General features: G+C 37.0%; 1 protein-coding gene across 3 annotated transcripts in view; it reads right to left on the bottom strand.

The window, feature by feature from the left end:
• The window catches only part of LOC149572837 (zinc transporter), a 148,549-nt gene that overhangs the window by 70,762 nt on the left and 50,306 nt on the right, over positions 1 to 27,481 (bottom strand). For all 3 annotated transcript variants that reach the window (XR_016359985.1, XR_016359986.1, XM_089813912.1), the window contains exons 5-9: positions 22,724 to 22,802; positions 22,339 to 22,475; positions 22,125 to 22,211; positions 21,884 to 21,996; positions 20,354 to 20,484 (exon numbers count right to left, since the gene is read on the bottom strand). Coding sequence is in view for 1 of the 3 variants with exons in the window: in XM_089813912.1 (XP_089670038.1) it covers positions 20,354 to 20,484; positions 21,884 to 21,996; positions 22,125 to 22,211; positions 22,339 to 22,475; positions 22,724 to 22,802 (547 nt within the window). In the remaining 2 variants the exon portion in view is untranslated. The remainder of the gene's footprint in view (positions 1 to 20,353; positions 20,485 to 21,883; positions 21,997 to 22,124; positions 22,212 to 22,338; positions 22,476 to 22,723; positions 22,803 to 27,481) is intronic.

The following is a 27,481-nucleotide window of genomic DNA, read 5'->3' as shown; positions in this document are numbered from 1 at the left end:
TCTTCTAGCACTGGTCATTGATTTGGTATTGCTTGGAAGACTTTCCATCCTCTCTTTTGTTGTCTCCAATATGGTAGGCTTGAACATTTTTGTAATGACCCTCCTCAAATCTGCTCTCAAAAATGTTGATGAAAGCTCAAAGAATTTCATCAAACAATTCACATGCAAGGGACGTATGACTGATATAGTATTTTAGCTGGCTTTAAGTGACTCTTTTTTCAATTTGCATCAATGAGAATCTTGTGCTAGAAGACTCCAAATGGACTACACAATGACCTAACATGAGTGTGATACTGATTTTGACAATATTCAGTGCATATATATGATCTAAGCATGAGAAATGAATACCTACAGCCAACTAGCATTTTTACAAACAGTTGGTATACAAACTAACTAGCTGATAAATAATGATATTGAATTGCTTAAATGACACCAGCAACTATTATCTTCTTAATTGCAATGAAATTTCTAATACAATGCTCATGAAATATGGCCAAGACTTTTGGCATTTACATGGATTACAAAATGATAATGCTAGTATAATGCACACTTATAGCTGAAACTTATAATGCCCTAAAAACAATACTAAGGGAACCTGGTTGTAGATGGCTGTAATAATTTCCTTCAATGCTGCCCCTTCTCCTTTGCTTTTCCGATTTGCTTTTTCGAACTTCTTTTCCGGATCTGTTTTTTGAACTGCTTTTACGGACTGCTTTTCCAGCCTGCTTTATTCGGTTCCGCTTTTTCGGACTGCTTTTTCAGCCTGCTTTTTCGGTTCTTTTTCGGATTGTTTTTTCATATCTGTTTTTTCGGGCTGCTACCATGTTAAATCTCAAGACCATATCTTTCAATGGCGTCAAGATTTCCAGCTTGAAGGGATTTCTTCAAACTATTGAGACATAATCTCCAAAAAATTTTCCAATTTCTTTAATATTTCCAAGCATACTTAGAAGAAGCTCTTCCATTTCTTTTATACTGTTCTCACAAGGGCTCCATCCTTCGTTTTCTCAATGTGGAATAAAACATAACTCCCTTTATGTAACTTATGTCTCCAATGTGTTATAAAATAAAGGGGACTCTTTTAATTTAAATATTTCCCACAAACTATAGTCTATGCATTAATAAAGTTAAATATTTAAATTTAACATTATAAAATAGCTTTATCAATGCATAACAAATCTTATCAGTGATAAACAAGTCTTCTTGTCGATTTTAAACAATTACCATCGACATACCGGTGCCACTGGATGTCCGCCCATGCCCAAGATGACTTACTATAAATAGTAAGTATGCCCAAAGTTGCCTCAAAACCCCTCAAAAAGACCTGCAACTAAAACTATCTAAGCCAAATGGCCTCTATGTCCCTTTAATGTCCTAGTTAGTCTACGGGACCGTAGGGAAATAGGCTAACGACAACATCATGCTATGAATGCTAAAAAAGGGACATTACAATTTTCCCTATCCAATCCTTTTGCCTTGTAGTAATCAACTTCCTTCATGGGTGTGGAGACCTCTAAGATATTTTGTGAGAAAGTCTTCCACCTCTTAGTCCATACCTAAGATGACTTGTCACCGGAGTTCCATAGAGTAACCTTACACACTTTATCACCACCTTGTCTAAAATATAACAATTTAATTTTGGGCAAGTTTTATGCATAAATAGATATAATTCCTGAATGAATTGTGTGACTTACATTTTGCACACTGTAATAGACCTACATTTGTTTTATCCAGAGCAAAAAAAACCACCAAACTAGAACTATAAGATTCTTTGAAAAAATAAGGATTTCTAAGGAAAAAATGGATTTCAAAAAAACATTACAAATTTTTGATAAAGAGAAAAAACTAAATGTCTTTTAAATTTGAAGGCATTTTCATTCCATAGAGATATTGATAGAAATTATATGGAGAGTTAAGCAAATGAATTATCCAATTAAAAAGTTTGCTTAAAGTAGTGTAATGCAATGTAGCATGTAAGCTTTGCTACTAAACAATTCTTTCATAAGTTCTATATAAAAATGATAAAGTTATTGCTAAGGTAATAATTAAAAAGTTTACTGAATGATATTTGAGTAAACCTCTTGTCTCACTGTATGATGTGAGTGAATGATAAAATGTTACTGACAACACTGCATTCTAAACTATCATTAATATCAAGTTAATATTTAATCTAAAAGAATGCACTATCATAAAAAAACTCTAAAACTTTGAAAACTTAGTAAGACCTCAAAACAACTATGATAAACATGTTTGCATCCCAATAGAATAAAAGAAAATAACATTTTATCACAGCCAATTTTTTCAATGAAGTCAATGGGTCCTTGGTCTATTGGTGAAGTTAAAAGGTTCTTAATAAGTCCACTAGCCATCAAGTCTTGTTGAGTGCAAGGCTTTGACATCGATAGAAGGAAAAAGAATGGGCTTGTGCTCCCATATTAAATAGCTCAAACAATTTTGTGGACTGATGTCCTCCAAAAAGAAATCAAGTATGAGACTTCAAAGAACATATCATCCAAGTAAAAAATGTAATAAACTAATAAAAATGAAACCATTTCTCATGACAGGTAATTTCAATGGGTATGAATTATGCATTTTCAAAGATTCTAAATTCCAAACCAAGTTACATTCAGAAACATTTCTATTAAACTAAACCTTAAAATTTAGTCAAAATACTAACTTATATAAAGGAAACTTAGAAGATGGACACAAAACACATGTAGGATAGATATGCATAATATGAAAATAAGCATTCAAAATCATAATAACCAATATTTTGATGTCATAAAGGTTTGACATCTCGGTGTAATATTGGGTTACATATAAACATCCGCATAATGTTTGTACTAAAACTTGAGAGAATGATAGAATGATATGAAGATAAAGCTGACATACACATGCATTACCTCTTCACTTCTAGTAATGAGTCTATGTAAAAAATGAAACTACAGGATTGCCATATTTATCACAAAAAGCAATGGTATAATAGCAAGCCTAAATTGACAATAAATTCAAGCAAATATGGATTATTTATTTCCAAAGAACTAATTTACAGGGTAGACAATCCAATGATTTTTGGACCAAATAACCAACCAATTTTCGCAGTAACAACTTAATTGTGCAAAAAATCAAGATGGAAAAGAGAAACAAAATTAAACCAGGATAAAATAGACATAAAATACAAAGTATCCATAATCACCTAAACTATAACCTTGGAATATAGACCATTCACCAATCATAACAGCACTCTCTTGGATGGGAGCCTCACCAAAATAAAACAGATATAATATTTTTTATTTGTTAATTTAAATTGGAAGATCCTTGTGATGTGCACAGTTAAAATTTTATTTAACATTTGACATGATAAGTAGTAGAGACAAAATTAATTTAAATCTTGTCAAATATCAGACTTGGGAATAGACAAGGCAAATATCACAAGATGGCAACTCCATAGGGGGTCTCTGTACATCCTCTTTCACTACACCAGCTAAACAATCCTGCCAAATATCAGACTTAGGTACAAATAAACTCTACACCCGACATAAATCCTGCACATTTGGATCAAATATGGAGTTGTATGCCCTCATCACCATATATACCCTACTGCCACCTTGATCAACCCCATCTAAATCATCAGGTTGTTGTGATGACTCAGCTCAATCACATCATAGTAAACCCACATGGCATGGTTTGATGCTCCCTTCAGCCTCAATGCGCAAGTGTGACCTTTAAAAAAAGGTCCCTTACACCATAAGCAAAGTTGTCTCCTACTCAAGTCCTCTCGAGAGACCTCATCAATCTTCCCAGTTAATTTCCCTTGTCTTCAATAACTGGTGGGTGCTCCTCATCTACACGCAAAGGGGTAGAAGGCTTCGAAGCAAACTTGCCTCGAGAAGATGCCTCAAGATCTCTGACTTTTTGCATAGCCTCCTATAGAGTAGATGCGTCGAATGACTTAACCCACCCATGGAATGGCTCAACCAATCCTTCATGAACAACATCACTTGCTTCCACTCAAATTTATCATAAACCATCACTGAGAGCCTCTAGAATTCACTGATGTAAGCCTCTAAGCTACCAATCTGCCTCAACTGAGCGAACTCTCTGAATTACACCTTTGGATCCTTCCTATCGAATCTCTCTATTTATTGCTCCACAAACACCTAATAGGAAGTGACCTAATTGTGTCGCCAGTTAAGTAACCCATGGTACCACCCGTCATGGGCTACTCCGTTTACGTGTAGTACACCAAATCTGATGGTGTCCACCTCAATCATCGGATGCAAAGCCAAATAAGCGTCAAGCTTATGGACCCAAGCTCGAGGTGTCACTCTACCACTGCCATCAAAGTGCTCCAATGCCATCTTGTTGGCTACCTCACATAAATCAGTCTCTCGAGGCCTTTGTCTCTTAGGTGCACACCTCCCTCTAGAATGCTCTTGCTTCTACATCAGAAATCTATCAAAATTCAAGTGTTGCTTAATTTCTTGCGGCAGAGCATCCCACTCAACAAAGTGTGCTACAAAGTCATCTGTAAAAGGTGCAGCCTCAATCTCAATACAAACTGCATCTGCCTCAAGTCTTGGGAACGTGGGCCGTTGTGGCCTATCATGAGTACCAGTACGTCCAATCCTATCAACTCTATCAACTATCTTGACCTGGTCCTTTGATCTAATCTTGTTTCCATTTCTAGACCTATCATCTACTCGGGATCTATGAGAACTGATAGAAGCATCTCGAGCACCTCGCTTCCTACTTCGATCTCTAGGGAATGCAATCCATTGTAGTATGTCAAAAAAGTTGTTCTAGCACCATGTGCAAGATACTGTAATAGCTCCCGAGCCTCTCTATCCACCTCAAAGCCAGTGCCAACATCTCTATATCTTGTATCACCTTAATCACCTGGAATACAGCACACTTGTCACCTGTAGTACCAAACTTCATCTGGGGCTCTCCATCCTTAGGTGGAGAGGTGTGACTTGTGCAAGTAAAATGTCTACTTAAAACAAGTCTTTGAGTCATCGTGCTGAAAAATAAATCACTAAATATAACACTTACAATCTTTGAATAATAAGCAGCTCAATAAATCACTGAACCCAGTTCCCTACAGGTAGATAAGAAACCGCTCTAATACCACTGTAAGAGCCCACTTGGCTTGCACTACTGAACGTATAATAAATTTGCCCTTGCATGAGTTAACTAGCAATTTTGTTAGTTTCCAAGATAATAATAAATAACAAAGTAAGCTGGCACTGTCATAAAGACCATAAGCATTAACTCATTTAATTTTAATTTTACAAGCACAACTAATTAAAATATGATAACAGTATGATGATGAATAGCAGAAGAGTGATTTCCTCTAGAATTAGCTGCTTTTGCACAATAATAGTTTGTAGATTACAATCTATTTATCTATAAAAATAAAACATTTAACCTAGTACCCTGGCTGAAAGTGTCCAATCAGAAACTATCAACAATGGTAAATGGACTGACGCCCAACAGCGGAGTTAAATCCTTCAAACAATGTCACCAAAATGAAGTTACTTAGCGTTCAGAGAATGTAAGGCCACAAATGTGAATTGTAGCTACAAAACAAATCACCAATAATGGTGTTTGTAGATACAGTGTATAATGCCCAGCCAATATATATATCAGTCCAGGATAGGGTGGACATAACACCCAAAAATCCTAGAAGAAACATGCCACAGGCAGAAGGTGAATGTGCTTATAGTCAGAGGTCTCACGCCAGCTCCATAGGAATATCAGACTTTCCAAGTACAAGGAATTGTGTCACCCCTATCACAGAATAACTATGTACAAGGTATGGCATGTAGGCATCTAAATTTGCATAGGGATTTCCTCCCTATAATTGCAGAGAATGGGAATCCCAAAATGCAATCAAACCCCACGTCTCACAACAAAAAGTGGCATTCAATAATCAGAAAATTGCAGCGATCAATGATCGTCTTAATTCATAACAAATTCTTCAGCATGATAACGCTCACTTAGTCAAAGGAAACACACTATGGGTGGTGTTTGAAGTCACAACTGTTAGGGAGATTGAACCCTTCAACAAACTGCTAAAAATCTTATGCCAAATTCTGATTATGAAATCCAGTGATAAGAATTTTTCCAGCTACAGATACAAATAATGTTTATCTCCAGCAAAAACAAATCTTCCCAACCACAGTAAAAACAGTATGGAAGATGTCAAAATAATTTCCACAATTCAACTACTAACCTTCTTACCCTCAGCAACGCTTTACTTCTCAGCTACAGTAGACACAGTTTGAGAATACTCTTTAATTCAGATTGCAAATCAAATCAGTACCACTTTACCTCAACAGCAGATTGATGCACAAACTCAAACCCAAATCCTTAGAAAGAATAATAAAAAAAAATAGACAAATAGATGATCTCTTTGCTTCATGAAGCCACTGTTTATAATGCCACTTGATTTCACCAACACACCATTAATTAGAAGCTTCCATTAAATTCTTTTAAATATATAATTTTTCTAGCACATGGCTTCATGAAGACGCTTTTCACTTAAGAGGCTTCAACTTCACAACACCAAATTTTAACATAAAGTACTTTATAATAATGAAGCCTAATCAATAAACTAATAAATATTAACTCCATCAATCAAATGCACCAACCATATGCAAATGGCGACCAACAACCAATGCCACCAATCTTGCCAAATACAATAACTTCTCCAAATAGACTTACTAAAAATAGAAAGTCCACCTTAGAGAACACATTGTCAGCTCATGAGGGTCGTCATGATGAACTGGCCAAGACCACTACAAGAACCTGCTAAAAATGGGGGCATTACACATTCCTTTAGAAGCATGAAGACCAAAAAGGATGATATAATAGAAGTTGTATGTTTTTTGTAATGTCCCCATTTTTGCCATCTTTAGAGTTTGATGAGAGATTAGCCTATTACTATGATCATTGTAAGGTAATTATTGTGAATAGAGGGTCTTCTAAGGCAGTGGCTTGGCTTGGGAGGGTCTTGTCTTCTCCACAATTCAATAAGCTACAGGTTGGTCTTTGTTTGGCTCAGTTTGGCCTTCATTTGGGGCTAGATTTGTGTACTTACTATTTGTGGTAAGTCAAGTGTTGATTGAGATGGTCCCCTTCTATGTTTGGAAAGTGCATTTGATCACATGGAGAAATAATAGATGCGACTCCTATTTCAGACACCACATTTAAATAATGAATATTTTGGGAGTTATTATATTTTTAGTGGCCAATTTATTATTAAATAATTATATGGCTTATTATAAAGTTATAATTTCACTTTGTAATTTCACTTAAGTTGAGGGTTGAGTCATCATTGGAAGGGGTCATTTATTATATGCCTAAGCCAAGTATTAAATAGTTAAAGTCATGTTGTGTTGGAAAGTTTGAAGAGTTGAGTTCATTTGGGAAACTTCCACAGTTTTTTAAGTTGAATTCTTTTCGGAACTTTTATCAGCAAAGCATTATAAACATGAGCTCATCTCATTAGAAAAAGCACACTTGAATATTTATTTAGTTTTGTTACCTTTGAGACTTTTCTGACGTTCTGAATTTTCAAAGCCCTCGCTGAAGTATAAGGGTTGAGACTGAGTTTCCTGTGAAATGTTATTGCAAATTGTTACTGTTGTAAAACAATTTTCTCTCCTCTCCTACTGTTATTGTTGTGGCTAAGGGGAGATTAGAGGTTGACTGATTTGTGAAGGAGTTGTGAGTTTCCGGCATACCTACGTTTCATATCAAGAGCACACGTGGGCTTGTTTCAAGCAGTCATTTATCCTATAGCAGTGTTGGGCATTATTTCATAATTACCATAGCTCATTTCCGGCCCACGTGGCCATCTAGAGGCATAATGTTTATTTTTCTACCATCTGCAATCTGTTCCTAGCATTGGCGTTTGGACTTGAGAGCTGAACTTGGGATCGGTGCTGCATTATCCTTGGTCATTTCTGCCCAACACTACCTAGTGTTAATTAATAGAATTACCAATCAGTTATACAGGCCCGCGATTTGTGTTTCAAGGACGCAGATCACGTTTCCAGGGCCACAATTTCATGCACATTGCAGTTCATTCATTGCTGCAAACGAGTAAGGAATTCACCTAGTTCATTTCATTTGTGAAAGCTTGTAATTACGCAGCACAGTATTCCTTAAATAAATTGCTGAATGTATTGAGTTTGACTGGACTCAAATAATATTTATTTCTGTGAGGGAAGATTCATTGAATCTTTTGCCTAGTCTGAATTGAAGTGGAATTATGTTCATTACTTTGATAACTAGACTGATCATGGGTATTTAAGAGGTGACTCTTAATCTTGGGATAAGTTGTAACACCATTTGCAGAATTAACCTTTGATGTTCAAAGTTTGCTTACAAATTATTTGACAAAATGTCATGCATTAGATTAGTGAACTAAATGGTAGAAGAATTTGGCATCTGTTTTAGTCTTTTAGCTATAATCAGTCAAGGTTATTACACTTTTAGACACTTCGAATATTTTCATCAAGTATTCGTAATTTGTAATTGACATATTACATCTAATGGAAAACCAAGATGTAATTGCATGTGATAGTATTATGTGCAAAGTTGTAATGTGTAATCAAGTTACAAGTGCATTAGTCATGCAACTTTGAATAAGTCAAAGCGAATTAGGAGTTTGTTAGAGAATAAGTCAAGGTGGTTAAGGGTTTTCCCCTTCTTTCTCTACGTCTCTCCAGTCTTCTATATAAAGAAGGGAGTTCATCTTTTGGCAAGGCAAGAAAATTCTGCCAATTTGTATGTGCACTCTGAAACTTCATGCTTGAATGTAAGTTAGATTGCTTTCAATAAAAGAGGTGGATTGTTTTGGGACTTTGTACCAATTCAACCTGTTATGTGATGAAATTTTCTTGAGATGATGGTGAGTTTTAATGCTTTGATTCAAGAGAGATTTGGATTCAATTGTGCAGAATTTGAGTTGCTTGTTGCATTTAGAGCCAATTTGAACTTTTGAAGATTTTGTGCTGCAGAAGGTTAAATTGTGATAGTTAGTAGTGGTTGCAATTGCTTAGAGATGAAGATTTTGGGCTTCAATTGTAAGTGTTTTTATTAAATTTGAGAGTATCCAATAAGAGACTTTGTGCCTTACTGGTTATTTTGCTTGAATCTTCATTTGAGACAAGCGTAGGAGATTTTGGGTTCTTGTTTTTGTTTCACAAAAAGTAAATTTTTGTCCCTGGTGTTGTTCTTACAATTCTAGGGTCATTGGTATTATTGTAATAAGACAATTTTTGTTAAGTTAGAAAGTAGTAGTTAGATGGAAATCATTCTTGCAAAAAGAGGAATTGATTATGAAAGCTGCCCTTTTTAAAATTCAATTAGGTTCATGTTGAAGCTACCTATGGTAAGAAGGGAGCCTCACCTATTGCTAAGAAGAGAGAGAAATCTCACTACACTATTGCCTAAATCACAATTTTGCAAGTTGTGGTAATAGTGACTTACAAAAAATTTAGCCAACATACTTCAAAACCTTTTTTAGTCTCTTCAAAAATGACATTGGATCCCCTTTAAAAAGAAAAGAGAATATGAGTTCAAGTTATTGTAAGAATTTGTCTTCAACTGAACAAATAGTACTAGTTGTACTAGTTATGTAAAATGAGCGTTTAGGTATTCCAAGATACTGCAATTCAAATCTATTTTGAGACTTAAAGAAGTTTCTATTAATCCACTCATACAAGCACTAATAACAAGATATAGCACGAAAGCTTGAAACCAAGCATTGCATCCTTCAAAATGTAGTTCTAGAACCTTATCAACAAATATCAAGAGCAAAAGAACATGTTTCCCAAAGAAATCACAGAGACGTGTCGTTTTGCACCACTGTGCAAATTGAAGGATTATTTTCTGTTGTGGAGATTTATAGGTCATTTTTCTAACTACAAAAATTTATAGGTCATCTCCCCACTGTGGAGATTTAGGAGTCATTTCCTCAATACAAAGACTTAGGAGTCATCTTCTGTCTTCTACAAATTCAAGAGGTGATTTCTCCAGTATGCAAGTTCAAGGGGTATTATGATACACCCCTATTGGGATAAAAATTATGCAATTACATATCATCCATAATTTTGGTTAAACTTTCTCTCGATTTGAAACAAAGACACCATTTTGATGTTCTAGAAGTGGCACCCTTGGCAACCCTCACGGCTTTTGGTATCTAGGCCAGAAAGGGGGAACAAATAAAATGACTAGAACATCACCAAAATGTTGATGGACCGCGATGCAGCATGGGATGCACCAAACCCTTTTCCTTGATGCTTGATAGTATACTTTACCCTCTTGGGTTGAGGACTTTCTCATATTGGTTATATATGATTAAAAATGAGATGACAGTGGGAAAACTTGAAAGACCTAACAATGACTCTTGTTCAGAAACGCATGCTGCAGCAAAGCACGACAAGGATTCAGAAAACACTTGGAAGTAAACCACACAAGAAAGGAAAACATTTCATTGTAAGCTGCAAACAATCACAATTGCACAATATCAAACAAAGGAAAAGTGTAAAGTAATATATGGAAAAGCGAGCAAAGTTCAAGACAAATAATGCTTTGAGTCCATACACTGGCAAATCTTGAAATTCTCCATATTCTCTATGAAATAAGATTTTCCCAATCAGAATTAATGACAACATAAGGTCACAACCACAAAAGATCAAGTTTTCCATGCTTAGTTTTGTCTTGATCCTTTACATTCCACCTGGAAACTAGATCGCCAGCCTTGAATTTCTTGGGACAACCCTTTTTGTCAAACATTTATGACTTGATCTTTCCTCTGGTTGGTCGCCTAAGTTTTCCTTCTTCACTTATCCAACTCTATCAACTAACTAATTCTACAAGACATTGCATCTTCAACATCTTTATATTATTCATGGATAAGTTTGTAAACAAGCAACATGTTGTATAAAAGCATTCTTGCATCTGACCATAAACCAACTCCTATGGTGACTTTCCTATGGATCTTTTCAATGCAACCTTGCTAGTTCATAGAAAAATCTTGAATTTTGAATCCCAAGATATCATATCCTTTCCCATCATCCTCTGTATAATCTTGATTGAACTTTTATTACTCAATTTTTCCTATCCAATCTCTTGTGGATGGTAGGGAGATAAGTATGACAAGCTGATCATAAATCCAAAGAAGAAATCAACAACCTTCTCAAAGCTGAAGCACATTGGATAATCTAAGATCAGCTTGCTTGGGACTTCACAACTTGTAAATATATACTCCAATACAAAATCCACAATTACCTTTATGATTTCTCTCTTGATCAAGATAGTTTCAATCCATTTTGTGCAATAACTAGTGGCTACAAGTATTCACCTGAACCCATCACTAGATTTCACTGTAATCTCTCCAATGAGGTCAATCCCCCCACTACTAGAAAGGGGCATCCACGACTATGGATCATAGGGTAAGGCTCTAGAATTTTTTAAATCATCCTAGAACCTCTACCATGCATCACACTTGATCACCAACTTCTAAATACCATAAAATGATGTTGGCCACCAATAAACCCTCTAGTTATTTTGTCGCTATTGTGAATTGCCCACCACAAAAAATCCACTACACATCTCTAATAAAACCTTAAAAGATCAACCCTCATTCAAAAAAATTAAGAGAACACCATCCCTTTTCTTCCACTACAAATCACCATTGGCAATGACAGATCTGATTTCTTGAAGTTTAAGTGTCCCTTTTTTTTGGCGCTACCACAACTATCCTTGCAGCAATGGCGATCTCTATACCCAAGCTAGACCTCTGGTCTATTTGCTGTGTCTTCCATTGTCCATTTTCACCATTGGATTTTATTTTTACCTTTGCCCATGGGTTTCCTACTTCGCTCACAACAATGGGTTGCGTCCTTGCGTGTTGTGTTTTTCTTTAGCTTGCTTTGCGTGTTAGGTTTTGCTTTGGTATGCAACCTACACTTTGACTTTGTGCAACTTGTTCTAGCTCCCTCTGTTTCCTCGTGGGTATGGCTCTCATTTTTAGCATCGCGTGTCTTTCTCCATGCGTATTCATCTTCGTTCCTTTTTTTTCCCTACATGTACGATTGCACTCACTCTTGCAGTTCTCATTCTTACACTTCAAGCTACTAAGCACACCGCAAACCTTGGCTTTACCTTTGGTTCTTCTTCACTCTGTCATTGGCACGTGAGGCTTTCCTTGTCGAGTTGGCAATGCTCTTTAGCTAAGCGGACGACACTATTTTGGTGGCTCTAGGCTACTATTTTTTCTGATCAACCTTGCCTCTTGGTGTTTCTCTTTGCAACTTTCTTCGCAGGATTAGTGTTTAACCCGTGCAACTCGCAACTTGGGTTTGGTAGTGGTGTCGTTGTAGGTTGTTTAGTCACAAGCTTGGGTTGTGTTTGAGGCTTTGACTATTGTTGTATGCCATGGATCCCCCACCCATGTCAATCACCTACCATTGGCTATTGGACCACATGGAAAAGTTGGTAACCAAAAACCTACAATTAAAAGACATGGTCCTTTCTCTATCTTGTATAGTTGCCAAGCTAAAATTGCAGGTTGTGGACTTTTCCTGTTTGCTGGACAGCACCTCTACCAATCTTAGGTAGCTAGTTGATGCTAGCAAAGAGCAAGTTCATCAAATTCAAGACCAACAAGCCAAATTAGAGAGCAAGCAATCCTCGCTAGCATCCGAAATCAAACAGCAGATAAAATCTTCGGCCCTTGTTTACAGTAACCCTAGCTTTGTTCCACTCTAGGGGTTAGAGGAGCTTGTCCAGGCCAAGTTGGTTGATGAGCGCATAGGACAAGAGTTCGAGGCCTTCCTCCCTCCTCCTTGGATCCTCTCCCTCTAGACTATTCCTTTCTCAGTAATCAACTGGGATTTAAAGATATTACACTTGAAAGAGCTTGGATTTGACATGATGGCACTCTCTTTCTCAAGTTACTATCACTTGTCAACTGTCTACGGGATCTTAGGGCAAGGAAGAAGCTTTTTCCTCTCCCCACTAAGATTTATCTAGAGGAGGATCTCACTAGATGGCAGGTGACAAAGTTGAAGCATTCTTGTGGGTTGGTAGCAGAGGCTAGACGTACAAAGAAAGTGGGTTATTATTAGAAACCTCATGGTTGTTATTTGGGATTCTCCTTTGTCTAAGTGGGAGTCGAGGACAGTCGTCAAGGCCAAATGATGGACACAGTAGTAGTTGGAGATGGTGAAGCCTCTCATTGGCTCCCTACAAGTTAGCTGCTAGAACAACAATGGTTGTTTGTGATCCATGCCGAGTCCTTTTCGGAATGCTCTTGGTTCTATCAACATTCTCCTTGTCACAGAGACTCATGAGAGCCTTGTCTGTCCTCTTCAAATATTTTTGAGTATCAATGGTTGTCTGCTTTTAGGGATGAGTTTAGGTGCTCTGGTGGGGTCAAAAACCTTGGTGGGTTTGTCTGTTTGGTCAGTAATCACCTTTCAATACGACTTCCATGGTCCATTCCAATAGCTTTGCCAGATTTATGTGGATTTGCATTACTCGAATGACATCACATTTTCAAGATATCTTCATCATAACGTGTTATAATCCGTCTTCTTTGTACTATGCAATCCATAGCACAAAAAGCGATGACCCTTTTGAGGACATCCATGAGTACATTACCAAGCTCTCTATTGTGGGTGACATCATCCTGGGTGACTTCAATGCACAGACCAAGGACCTTTAGACTCCTATCTATGATCGAGGGTTTGATTGGGTTTGTATGGTTTAGTCGAATTCGAACACCCTGGGCTTGTAGCATTTCTCAGTGGACAGTTAGGGACTCCTCACTAGGTACAACTGCCATCTGTTACAAATTTGTGAGTCTTCTGACTTAGTGATCCTAAATGGGATTTCGTGTCAATCTGGATCTGGTCTTTTCACTTGCTGGCCTCATTGTGGTAGATGGAGTGTTGTTGACTATTCTCTCTTGTGCCTCTTTCATCCCCTCCATCACCCGCTTCACCATCTCTCTCCTCCCCCTTGTCAATCACACTCTCCTTAGCCTTACCCTTAGGGTCTCCCCCCCTCCACTCACCCCTTTGCCCCCTCTACCCCTTCCTTAGGCTACTCCCCCCACCTGCACCTCCTTTTGCTATACAGAGAGTCACTGTGACCTCTTTCTCCACCATCTTTGATGGCTCCTCCCCTTGGATTCCTTCACCAATTCTAAGGATGCTCCATGTTTGAGTTGCTTTCACTTACGCTATGGGAGTCCGCCTTCCTTTCCATACCCAACTGCACTTCCCCATTTCCTATGGCCCCTTGCACACAAGTACTTGCCCCATGAATTAGTGGTTTGGCGAGGATTGCAAGTCCTTTCACCCCTCGATTCACTCATCTTTCTCCATCCTATCCCCCTCTTTCACCTAGCAAAGTGTCACCTATCGCCAATTTCTTTTCCGTAAGAAGTGAGTGTTCTTCATGATGCAACGTAGATCCCTTTGTGCCTCTCCTACAATCTTCAAAGCTCTTCTGGCACACCATGTTCCCTCGCCATCCTCCCCCCTCCACCCTGGATCATAGCTCCCTTGTTTCTCACACCTCCAGTCCCTATGAGATCCCTGGCCAACCCCCCCTCCACCTCACTCCCCCTCCTCGTTGCCACCTTTTCACGCTATCCAACATTTGTGAGGCAGTTTACACATATTAACACTAAGGTTGGGCTATGAGGAAAGGTTCTAAGCAGAGCTCTTCAAACTTGATATTACAATTTTGGCTCATCTTATAGTGCTCTTAAATAGAGTGGTTTGCATTGGATTTCCTAACTCTTGGTCGAGGCACATTATCTATCTGATCCACAAGACCAGGTTAGTTTCGAACTCCAACAACTACAGGACCATCATGGTCGGGCATACATTTTCCAAACTCTACACCACTATTCTTAACACTATCTTATCTAGGGAGCCTGACTGTTGGCATTGTCAGGCAAGGGGGTAGATCAATTTCCAGATTGATTATCAGACCATGGATCATATCCTGACTATGCAAACTAAGGAGGATTGACAACGCTCAACGAAAGTCTACTGCTGCTTTGTAGACTTTCGCAAGGTCTTTGATTCTATTCCTAAGACAGTGCTCTTCCAAAGACTTAGGGATATTGGGGTTTTAGAGACTCTCCCAACGGCTATCGTGAGGTTATACAAGAGTGTTGTGGGCAAGTTCAAGACTCCTCAGGGATTTTCGGATCCTATTTAGAGCACCATCAAGGTGAAGCAGGGTACCCTCTCTCCCCTGCCCTTTTTGCTATCTACATTGATGAGCTCGAGGGTTTCCTCTGAGACTTCTCACATCCTGGTAATGGCTATAATCTACACCAAGCTTTGATCTACATTTTGCTTGTTGTCGATGATGCAGTTCTTTCAGGTTCTTTCTCCGAGGGGCTTCAACGGCTTCTTGATGGGTTGCCCTCCATTTGTGAGTCACAGAAGTTAGCTATGAACATGGGCAAGACACAAGTGACAATCTTCAACTACTTGAAGACCTCACATCTCCACTTCTACTTCCAAGGCAATGAGATTAAAATCATTTCCTCCTATACTTACCTAGGGATCAAGTTCTTTAGGCCCCATTTCAATTTGATATCGGCCCATTCAACCACAAGTGAATAAGGGGCTCAACTCCCTGCCCACGCTCGAGAGACAATGCTTCAGACATCACTTCCAATATACCACAACCAAGACCTCCCTCTTAAACTATTTGGTCAGGTCAAGTATACTTTATGGCCCCATTGTGTGGGGACCCTCTCTCCTTGAGTCTGCAAAAGCTTGGCTCAAGCAGCTCCAAACGTTACTTCGACGCATTATCAGATGTCATCAATCCACTCCCCATAGTATGATCTTGGTCAAGTTTGGTGTTCATCCTTTCAGGCTTAGGACCATCTTTGATCTTATTTGGCTTCTCTACAAGCTTCAGAGCTTGCAGATTTCACTGAGGGTTGGCACAAATACACTTACCTGGTCTATTGCACTTCTTAGGCGGTTGCAGTGATTGATCCTGCTGGCAGGGCTCGTTGCTAGTTCGCCCAATCCTCATCTCTTCTTAGGTCACTTGGGATCGCAATGGACCCTCTTCCTCCCTTCCAATTCTCTTTGGATGCCCACGCTCACCTCCTTCCCACTCAGCAAGAGCTGAACAAGCATTTCAAGATAGACATCTACAAGTAGTATATTATCACGAAATGTAGTAACCCTATAGGGGGAATCCACTCAGGGATGGCTTTCTCTATTAAGCACTACATGGATATCCAAGACAGGGTTATTGTATGCCCGTTGTACCTCACACGTCACTGGACTCATGCCCTCTGCATCTCTTTAGGATCTTTCAGAGTGGATTGTCATTGGTTACATATAATGACTAACCAAAAATATGATAGGGAGGACAAGATCTGTCGCTTTTGCTCCCTTGGGGTTGTGGAGATGGAGACTCATTTTGTTTTTCATTTCCCCTTCTACTATGAGATCAAGAGGAGGTTTTAATGCTTTCTCAGAGAGTGCAAGCCCCTCTCATCTTTCTTCAAATACATTGATCAGCAACATCTTGCCATTTAACTCTAGGAGACCATACGGCTCTATAATCACTCTACAGCTTCAATTACCATCAAGATAAACTTCAAACCAATTCATCACCTCATTCGCCCCTCAATCTCCTTTCAAGAGGTTCCTATCCAAGGGAAGATGTGGTTTCTTGGCTATTCTTTGTCTCACATCAGATCTGTGAGGCCTCGCAAAGGGTACACTCGGCAACTTCACCCTTTCTCCAGTGGCTCCTTGAGATGGTCTGGGACACACCCTCACCTTTAACTATATCCTTCGATTCTAGACTACTTCTTGCCTCTGAGGAGTTTTAATCTTTTATTAATTGTGTTCTCTTTGCTTTCCTATTTTGTTCTCTTCGTGAACACCATTTTGTGCTCCCATTGCTGATTGTGGCCTTGTTGTACGCTTTTCAGTCCCTTAGACCCTTATGGTCTCTTGTTGGACATTAATAAACTTATCTTTAAGTTTTCAGGACATATCATATATTCTAGGTACAATATTACATGTTTGTACCATGGAGAAGACTATACGTTGCTTTGGGAGGGCTTCTCCTTCCAAGGCATTGCTTGAGCAGCCTCTAAATGTGATGCTGCCATGAGCATAGCAAAACTTTTCCTTCAACCAATTCAGTGATCTGAAACTCAATTTTTCCAATCACGTGCAGTGAAAAAAAATGACCATGGAAAAATCAGCCCTTTATTGTGTGTGGGCGCGATTTTTGCCAACAAAAAAAACATGAATACCGACGGCTTTTGCAGAAAATGGCCATAATTTTCAGACAAACCCTAGTTCGAAGCAAATTGAAGCAGATGAAAGTAAATTCAATACTAGGTAGATAATTTTGAACAAGAAATTATAAATATTTTTGAAAAAATAAGAGTGTTGGCTCTGATACCATATTACGAAGTAATTGACAAATATCTGCTTCATATTAACAATTATCAAAAGACCAATTTCTACAAAAAGAATGAACAATGTTTCCTTAGGAAACGATCATAAAAAATAAAAACATTCTATTCTAGCAAATAGAAAACTAACAATTAACTATAGACTAACTAAATATTAGAAACATTTTAATATTTACAATAGATTACAAATAGATAACCATTAGATAATGATAGACGCTATCTATTATCGTAATATGAGCCGGCAGGGTTTATTACATGCTAGTTGCAAGAAATGCTCGATACCAATCCCTTGCTTCATTAGTTAGAGACTGTGAATAAATTTCATGAGGAAATCTTCATCCTCAATGTCCAAGCCATCATTAGATTTATGAACAATCTCAAATGATCTTCACCAGATACTATCGTATTTCCTCTAAGGCAATCCTTAGTTCAATTGTTACTAGGTCAGATACCAAAGAATCCTATTTAAGTCGTCTAAATATTTCTAAAGCCAATGGTGGTGGTGTAGGAACATGGCCTTTACCTTCCATAGCAGGATTGTTTTTTCGATCCAATAGGATCAGATCCTGTAGCATTCATTTTTAATCCTTGCTTCCGGGATTGAACCTCCAGCATTAATGGCTTGAACATTCAAAATGACTACACTATGTGTGAAATTGCGAGGCTGATCTATATTTCTCAAAGCTTCAATCCTTCTTTTCAAGTCATCTCTGATTCATTGAGCCTCTATCCTATCCAGTTCAACCTTGAGTTCATTTACCTCTTTTAGAAAATTTGATTCCCTTGAAACCTCAGTTTTACCTTCATATCAGAGAGCCCTTGGTGAATCTTGGTCATCTTCAGTCTCTAGAGCATCTCACAAATCTTAAGGTCCAGTTGCAAAAGTATACTTGTACCAATAAGGACATCCATCTTGCTTTAAACGAGACATGGCATAATCAACAAAATCATTATCCCTATACCCGATTGCCAAAAGATTAACTTTAGAGACAAATCTTTCATTGATGCCATTCTCTATTCTTAACCTTTCCTTTTCCTTTTCAAGGCTGTTAGAGAATTGTTAGGTTCTTCAAAGTCACCACCACATGATTTACTCCTATCATCAGTATTCTCTTTCTGCTTTAATGAATTAGATTAAAAGTGGAAAGTCTGCCTGGATCCTTAGCTTTTCATGTTACATTGTCTTTGTGCAAGTATCCTACCATTTTCTCACCAATGTATTCCAAAACAAGAGACAAACAATTGAATGCACAAATGAATTATGAACACTGTCATAAGTTCTAAAATGAATCACAATATATATATATAGGCTGTCATAAGTTCTAATATGATCAGCTTCTTGAGCAGCTAGGCAGATCGAACAGTATCTATCATAGTGTGTCATGTGTTTCATGTTTCAAAATCAATCACTTTGTTTGTGTGCAACCACTTGAACACATCTTCGAAGTCTCCAACTTTTCTTAATGGGCATACATGCTGTCAAATAAGAATCATCCATTGCTTCCTAGATTGTAATGCATTATTTACAATGTCAGATAAAATCCTTTTTCCATCAGCATTAAGTTTAGGCAACCTCTATCTAGCCAAATAATAAACTTGCCATATTCACTCTTTGTCGATCATGTATCTAGAAGTCCTGACAAGTGCAAGCCCTACATAACACCATCATGTAACCATTTGGTGCATGTATTCTCGCATTTATCATTTCCTTCTGCATGCAAGATTCTCCACCCAAAAATAGGAACACCTACGCATGATGGATTTCCATCCTTAGTACCATCAGAAGCACATCATTACTCCTCCTCTGCTTGGCCTTGGAGAATCCTCTTGGTTGAAGCCAATGGCACATAACACACCCAGTGCAAAGGGGACAACAAGTCATCTTTATCTTCACTTATCAATTACCTTTCACAGTTTCAAATGTTCTTCCTATAGATTGCTCTCTCCTCATTCAAGAAAAGGATCAAAAAGTCACATTCTAATTGAGGGCATTCGAAAGAGGGGATTGTTGCTCTGTAGACTCTCCATACTCAGCCACGAGGTGTGCAAGGTCTACATTTCCTTCAGAAGAGGTGAGTTTATAGCCAACTACACAAATTCTAGCCACTGTGTTCTTGTCACCACAAGGAATATCTATCCTGCCAACCACTGCTTAAGCTACTCCTTCATGAGTTCCTTTGTTTATGGTTCTTATTTTTCCAAGCACATGGATCTTCTTAGTATATGTTCTTAATCAGATTTTCCTTGTGTTTCATAAATTTATTTGTTTTTTACTTCGTTTTAATAACTAGCTAATTTTTAATTTGAAACAGTTAATTAAAAGTTAATTTCCATGTATCATAAATACTCTATTCCAGTATCAGATACATCCCTTGCTTATAGAACCATTTGTCATTTCACCATATTGGATATTTTCCCATGAGACAGAAAAGATAATGGCTTTATCTTGACAAAGAATTGTGACTTTGACAAATAAGCTTAATGAAGCAGATAATGTTGTCATTCAATTCAGCCACTACACACAAATGGTCACAACCAACTCTTTTGCCGCCTACTTCTGTTCCGCAAGAGTTGAGATAATAAGTATTCTAGACAGAATATTTATAATTACAGCCATTGGTAGCTCAGAAAATGCATATTTTTACATGCTATCTAAGCTAAAATGCAAAGCTATTGGTAGCTCAAAAAAATCAATTTTAGCATGCTCGCTAAGTTAAAAGCACTGGAAAAGTACCCTGCATGCACTCTGATGTTATGGTGCAACAAAGCAGTAATTCACTTAAATTTTGAACCCAATAGTACAGAAGAGTAATGGTTATTGTATTTATTATTCTCGTATAAACATACCTAGCCCCAGAATTGTGGTGCATATCAGAAATCCTATAAGACTGAAGTCCATTGTGTAAGCAATCTCAAAAACAATGATACATCCTCCGGTGACCATAAGATGCTTTGGTGAAGAAGCCATAATATGTAATCTGCAATCACAATTGTTGTTCAGATGATCAAGAAACAGTATCAAATTAAATTACTCTAATACCATCATTCAGAAAAATGCACCCATATATAGGGGAGGAAGCATTAAACTCTCAAACCTTTGATACCAAAATATAAGCTATATGCTGTCAAGACAATATTTAAAGAGCCTGAACAATTCTTAGGCAGAAAACGAAACTAACAAAATAGTAAGAAAACATTTCTGGTAATATCAAAATCAAGCCTATAAACAAGCAGCAACACAGCATTAACGTCTAATGAGACAAGTCCAAACTAATAGCACGAGTAACATGTAATTTTTTTATATAAACCCTGGCATGATCCAACCATCTTTACCCCAACTGAGAACAAACATAAATTTTGATCTAGAGGAGCATGTAATAGGAGTTACAAGCCACAAAATACTAAAAAATATGAATGTACTCCGAGACTGCAGATGGCTTTTGAACTAAAAGGAAATCATATTGTCCCCATTTTACACCATGATGGACAAGAATATTAAGCACCCGAGTGGAGAACCAATATCCAGAAAAGACAGTAAGAATGTCAGAACTCCAGATGTAATACTATCATGCAAATGAAGTATTTCATTCATGGAGAAAACAGACTTTTTAAGCTGAGAGTACATAGAAAATAGAGGAGCACATGGTGTACGAGAGATTAAAGAAAGAATATGCTGACTACTTTTTGTCACCCCTCAAAGCAACACAATAGCAGCGAAGGCCTCATTCAATTAGACTTGTGCTATTCCATGATATACTTGGCTTTCCTTCCAGTTCACTGAAAGGGACAAGTTATGACTTTTTGAATTTTAGATAGAGCTTATTAAAAGAAAAATGAAAGATGTATGATGCATGACAAGTTAAGTGATCCAGAAAAAATGATTGCGGAAACTTTTGAATGAAGCTGTTCAGAAATGCTGATCCAATGTAATCAGGCGTACAATTCCAATCAATTTATAAACACTTTGTTTGCCTTTCAGCTCACTAAAAGCAACAACTTGTGACTTCGTAGGAAGAGCTCATAAAACAGAAAATGGAAAGATACAGAAACAAGGCAGGTGAACTAAAAAAAGATTGTGGAAACTTTTATCAAGTTGTTAAAAACTGAAAAAAAGTTATGCAAGCTGGTTGACTTTAAACAGACACCGTAGAACTATGAAAATGCCAACAAAAAACAAGCACCAAATAACAGAATTGTAGAGAAAACAGAACAAAACAAAAAAGAGAAACATTACTGATTATTGACACAAAAATAAAGTTTAAACTAAACATGAAAGAGGCGCAACATATCAAATAAAACCAGCAGGGTTTCATTTTATACAATAACCACCTTCAACAAAATCACACTAGAGAACTAAATCAAGGTTTTTACAGCTACCTGTCTTCAACAAATGAATCAACATAATATATCAGCACAATTCCGAATAGAATGGTGCTCAAATAAGCCCAGGTAGGAGATGTGGCATAGTCACTTTTCTCTGAATTTGGCCCCTGTAAAAGAATCAAATTAAAAAGGCAGAACCTGAATGAAGATCCAATCCTGCATGCCTTATATAAATATGAAAGACAAAATATTTTCTGCATGTAAAAAAATGTAGTAAGGACCCAAGGAAACTTACTAAAGTTGACTGCCATATAGCAAAAGGAAATATAAAGCAAGTGGCAGAAGCAATAGTTACAGCATGAAGCCGCCTCTTCTGCTGTGTCTGAAAGGACAAACAACAAATATTGTAGTTGATATCCATGAATAAATTTCCCTCATCCTTGGAGGTCATCCAGTCATCTCTTTTGCAAATTCAAAACAGGAAACACTAGAAGGAACAATGAACAAACCTTCAATGAAACCCGCCGAGCAATCACTCTTCTCAAGGCTGATAAAACTCCAGCAATAACAGGAGCAATCATCTTATGCAAACCAACTTTACCTTCCTCATTCAAAGACGCATCTTCCTCTGAGCTTTCTTTTATTGGTAACTAAGAGTTAAGTTTCCAATGCAGATTATTCCAAGAAAAATAACGATTTTCCAAATATACCACATTTTGGGAATTTGATTCAGATTCCATATCATCTATTGAATAAGATACCACTTATCCTTTCACTTGCCAGAAGACCTGCCATGCTGACATAATAAATCCACTCAAGTTTTTGACATTGCTATTCAAATTTATATTGCATTTGAGATCAAGAAGGGAGATAAAAAATATTTGGAAAGGATATTGAATGGTGAATAGCTTGCCATGGTCCATCCTTGAGACAAAAAATAAAAAGATGCTGCCATTGCAATGAGTCCGCCCACCTTTAAAACCACGATTTGAATTAATATAGTATAATGTATGTCCAAAGGAGCACTGTCAACTGTAAAGATCTCTATCAAGCAGTGCCATCAAAAAATTATGTTTAGAAGATAGTTACTTGTTTCAGTAGGCAAACCAAGAACTGGCCTTGAACTTCATGATGAGGAATTTAAAAATAATGGGTTTCACAGACAGTTCTAACATGCGCTAGATTTGAGATTTAACTTGTTTATATTCAAATACCCAGACTCAATTAACTTGTTTATATTCAAATGTCCAGATTCAATTTAAGTAATGGGGTTCCATGTCTATCTCACTTTGTCTGCTAATACAAGGCCTTACAATCCCAATTTGTTTCTTAAATGCCATTGCGATACACAACAATAACAAATCAACAGTATTTATTTGAATTAGACTATTAATTCTAACCATAACTACTTAAACCCCAAGTGATTCTGATAACCATATAATTCCATGGAACAAGATTCCAGGGAAGACTCCCATAACACTTGGACCAATTAAATAGATTGAAGGTTATAATGATCACTAAAAAAATGGAAGGTTGTATTCAGTTGATTCACATATTGTCCAGCTCTGGCATGTTTCTATATTCCAGTTCTTTTTCATTTCACTTTTATAATATTATTGTCAAGAAAAATGATGAAAACAAAACCAGCTAACTTAGAAACATTTGCACCCCAAAGCAGCAAATTAAGACCTTGGCATTCAACAAAAGTCAATCAAGAGACAATCATTCTAATTTCAAATGTTTACTGTATGAAATATTGATAAGTAGGGAGATAATATGAAATATATTTATTCTAAAATATTTATCAAATGACAATATAGATGCAACCCCTTGTTCATCCCTTTGTATAGAATATAAAATATTAATTTGAGAAAAGTGATTCACAAAAATGTCAAAATATTCAAACTTCAAACTACATTATCACATACAAGCTTGACATAGATTTAGATCCTAGAGTTCTCTTCTGAGCCCAAATACTAAGAGGGAGATTGATTTTGAATACCAATCATGTGAGGCCTACTTAACACCATCATCCATTTCACATACAATGTGTTTTTTACTTAAAATTCAAACCCTTGCAGTTGAGTTATATATACTTTCTCCGAGTCTCATATGAGGAATGCACTTTCCGCATCCATCTGGTAGAGTTCCCATCCAAAATTTGATGCAATGACTGAGAACAACAAAATACTTACCATATTTGTAAATGCAACAAAGTTTTCCTCATATGTTATATCCTTGACTTTGAATAGGATTCTACTCTATTCATTTTCATCCCTGTATATCTTTAGGGTACTGTGGCAAATGCCAAGCTTTGAATTTGTATTATTCTAATTTCTTTATATTTGTTGAAATGCATATTCATCTGAAAATCTGGTCACTCAAGCTGGACCAGTGGGTTCATATGGTGAGTTAAGTAATTGTGACTAGATTCTTTCTGATGTAAAACCAACAAGTCAATGTACGTAATAGTTTGTGAAATAAATCGTAGGGTAGCAGGGATAATTAGGAACATATCCATGACCTATCATTCAAATTGCCGACATCAACCCTGTGGAGAAAATGTCAAGTGCCAAAATAATCACTTTGTATGGGCAACAAACTCATCATTCACCATGATCAATTCTAATGTACCACAGCAATTAGTGAGGGTACTGTGGCAAATGCAGGAATTGCCTTGACAAACAAGAGATCACTTCAACAATTTCTTACTAGCAGAATTAGCAAATTCATTTTGAAACAAATGGAATATGTGATATTTGTTGAGTTTTGGGATCGAATTGATTCATTTCACATGCTTTTTGCAATTTTTGCACCAAGCAGGAGTGGGTGAACACAATAAGCATTGTTGGCAGACTCAGAGAGTGCTGCACATGTATTTAACAAAACAAATGAGTAATTGCAACCATAACTCACCAAATGAACTTGCCAAGTTTCTGGCAAGTACTCGTCAGAAACTTAGCAAGTTCGTAACAAAAAAACTTGCTGGAAGTGATAGTTATGGGAGATGCACCAAAAACGCAGTGAAAACATTCAAAAATGCATTTTTTCTCTATGCATTGAACCACTCCCTGCACACTCTGCCCACAGAAACCTTGCATCCATTGTAACTAATTGAAAGGATTTGTAACGAATTTGAAGGGCAACTTCGTACTTTTTTTTCCTTTTTCTTTCTTTGCAGACATTTAAATTCATTTAGGTTGCTTAAACTCTAGCATGTAGGTTAAAACCAATTCATAGTTTTCTTAAACTTAGTAGCACTTTAAAATGTATTTGCAAAAACTTGGATTGATTACCATTTTTTTCATTTATCCTAAATATTTGTCTTTTAGAAAACGACTGTCTTTTTCTACACATTATTTTTATTATTTTACATATTTTGGGGAACAATAGTATTTTATATTGAATTTATGCTGATTTAAACTAAATTACATTGATTTGAATAAATTTTAGGCTAAATTTATGCTGATTTACGAGAATATATGTTCAATTTATGCTTTTTTTTGTATTTGATAATTAAAATGTAATAATTTCATTTTGTACATGTAGTTTAGATACAATGGCAACTAGAGAGCTCTTTGAATCATGCTCAACCCAATCGATACCAATTACAAGCTCTTGTTCTTTTGGAACTAGAGGTCCTGTTTGGAAATAAGTTGTACATGGACTGACACCTAGAGCATTTATTTGCATAAGATCCCTAAACCTATAAACCGGTTCAAATACCTTCTTGTCCTATATCAACACTGCATCATAATGCCAAGCCCTATATCAACACCATGAAAGACATAAGAAGAGAGATGAATGCCCAGCTTGCATTGATGTAGGAAAAAAATTACAAAGGGAGAAGACAAGGGCAGTCGTAGCAACATACATAGTTAGCTTTCATGGTCCTCAAATTAAAGCAGAAATAGACAAATATATAGCATGTTAAGACATAGTGGGTTCCCTTCATGATCCATACATACAAAACACATCAGCATCCACTTCATCATCTTCAAGTAGATAGCTAGAATCTATACACACAAGATAATGTTTTTATACCCAAAAACATACCTGCAGCACAACTGTCGTTGGAAGCTATGGGATGGAACAAAAAGGTGCATCAACAAGAAAATTGGTACTTCGACAACATTCCATTCAATGTGGCAAGCAGTACTTCTTGGGATATTTTGGAAAATGCAATGACAATAGTGGGAAAAGCAGGCACCTTCTTAGAAAGACTTAAGTGAGAGGTTGCTCATGAATACTAATGAAAAGACAAAGTTAGTAGTGGAACAACAAAAGTTGCAAAGGTGCAAGTATGACTGCACTATTCTTTTGGAGCAGTGGACAAACAAAAACAATCATGCCACTATCAACTTTTTGATATCTTCAAATGATCAGGTATTTTTTTTTATAAGTCAGTGGAAGCATCTAACAAAGTAAAAATTGCTAAAACATTGAGTTGCATGTTGAAGGAAGATGTCATGGAGATGGGCATAAGGAATGTAGTTCAAATCATAAATGGCGATGCAGTAGCATACATGGCAGATGGGAGATTGCTTCAACATAGATATGAGTTACTCTATTGGACCCCTTATGTAATACATTTCATTGACCTTTGGAGGATATTGACAAACTTGGTTGGGTGATGTTGACTCCCTCATTTTATATGAATGACTATACAGGGTAAATAATCGAATAAAGAGAAAAACATTAATAACTTACAACAACAATTCCATAAAGATCTATCAATTCATTAATCATTAGGTATTACAACATAATTCAAGAATTCCACATGCACTCCCTAATCATGTTTCCAAGTAAGTTCATATTAGATGGTTGATGGTTGATGATTGATGAGAACTACCAATCATTTACAATTGCCAACTAATTAAATTATTCACTCATGATTGACAAACAAAATTGGGAGGCTCAATCATGCCTATCACATGGGTGACCCACGCGATTATTCCTGCTTGTCACATCAGCGATCTGGGTGTTAGAATGTGAAGTTGATGTTGTTCATGTTGTTGTCATTAACAATTCTCAGTGACATCACCTTATCCTATGTATTATTGAGGATTTTGTTGTATGTGTACTGACATCCTTGGCATATCAGTAAAGGTGTTCACCAAAGGATATGCTTTATATGTTTATCCTTATTTGTTTCAGTAATGGTTCTAGTTTGCGTGCAACATATGGTGGATCTATTATTTGGGTTCGGACCTATTTAGAGCTTGGTCATTTGTGTTTCGGTCCCAGCCACTACAATGTGGCATGTAACACGTTTAATATATCCCTTGGTAATGAAGGCTTTTGGAGATGGTGTTGTCTGCTAGCATATTCGAGGAGTATTATATTGATCGAGGTGGCTCATGTTTCATTCCTTACCAGCATGGAAATATTTTCAGTGTGACCTATTTCAAACATTTTTGGCCAACATCATTGATGGCATCAAACTGCATAGGGAGAGTGAGAATTTCAGTTGTTAACGTGGCTTGTGTGATACGTGTATGCAAAGTGAATGTGACTCTAAAGATCTGTGTGGCTACTAGTGGTGGATTCTATCTTATTCCATATATTCTGGCAGTGATACTATTTATATTGGCAGTTAGCCAAATTCATATCTCAAGCTAGTTAGACCAACTGGCAGTGAACCAAACTGGC

Source organism: Cupressus sempervirens, chromosome 2 (assembly GCF_028749045.1).
Source record: "Cupressus sempervirens isolate cs-2001-9-10 chromosome 2, ASM2874904v1, whole genome shotgun sequence".
NCBI lineage: Eukaryota > Viridiplantae > Streptophyta > Pinopsida > Cupressales > Cupressaceae > Cupressus > Cupressus sempervirens.
This window is presented reverse-complemented; position numbering and strand designations above follow the sequence as displayed.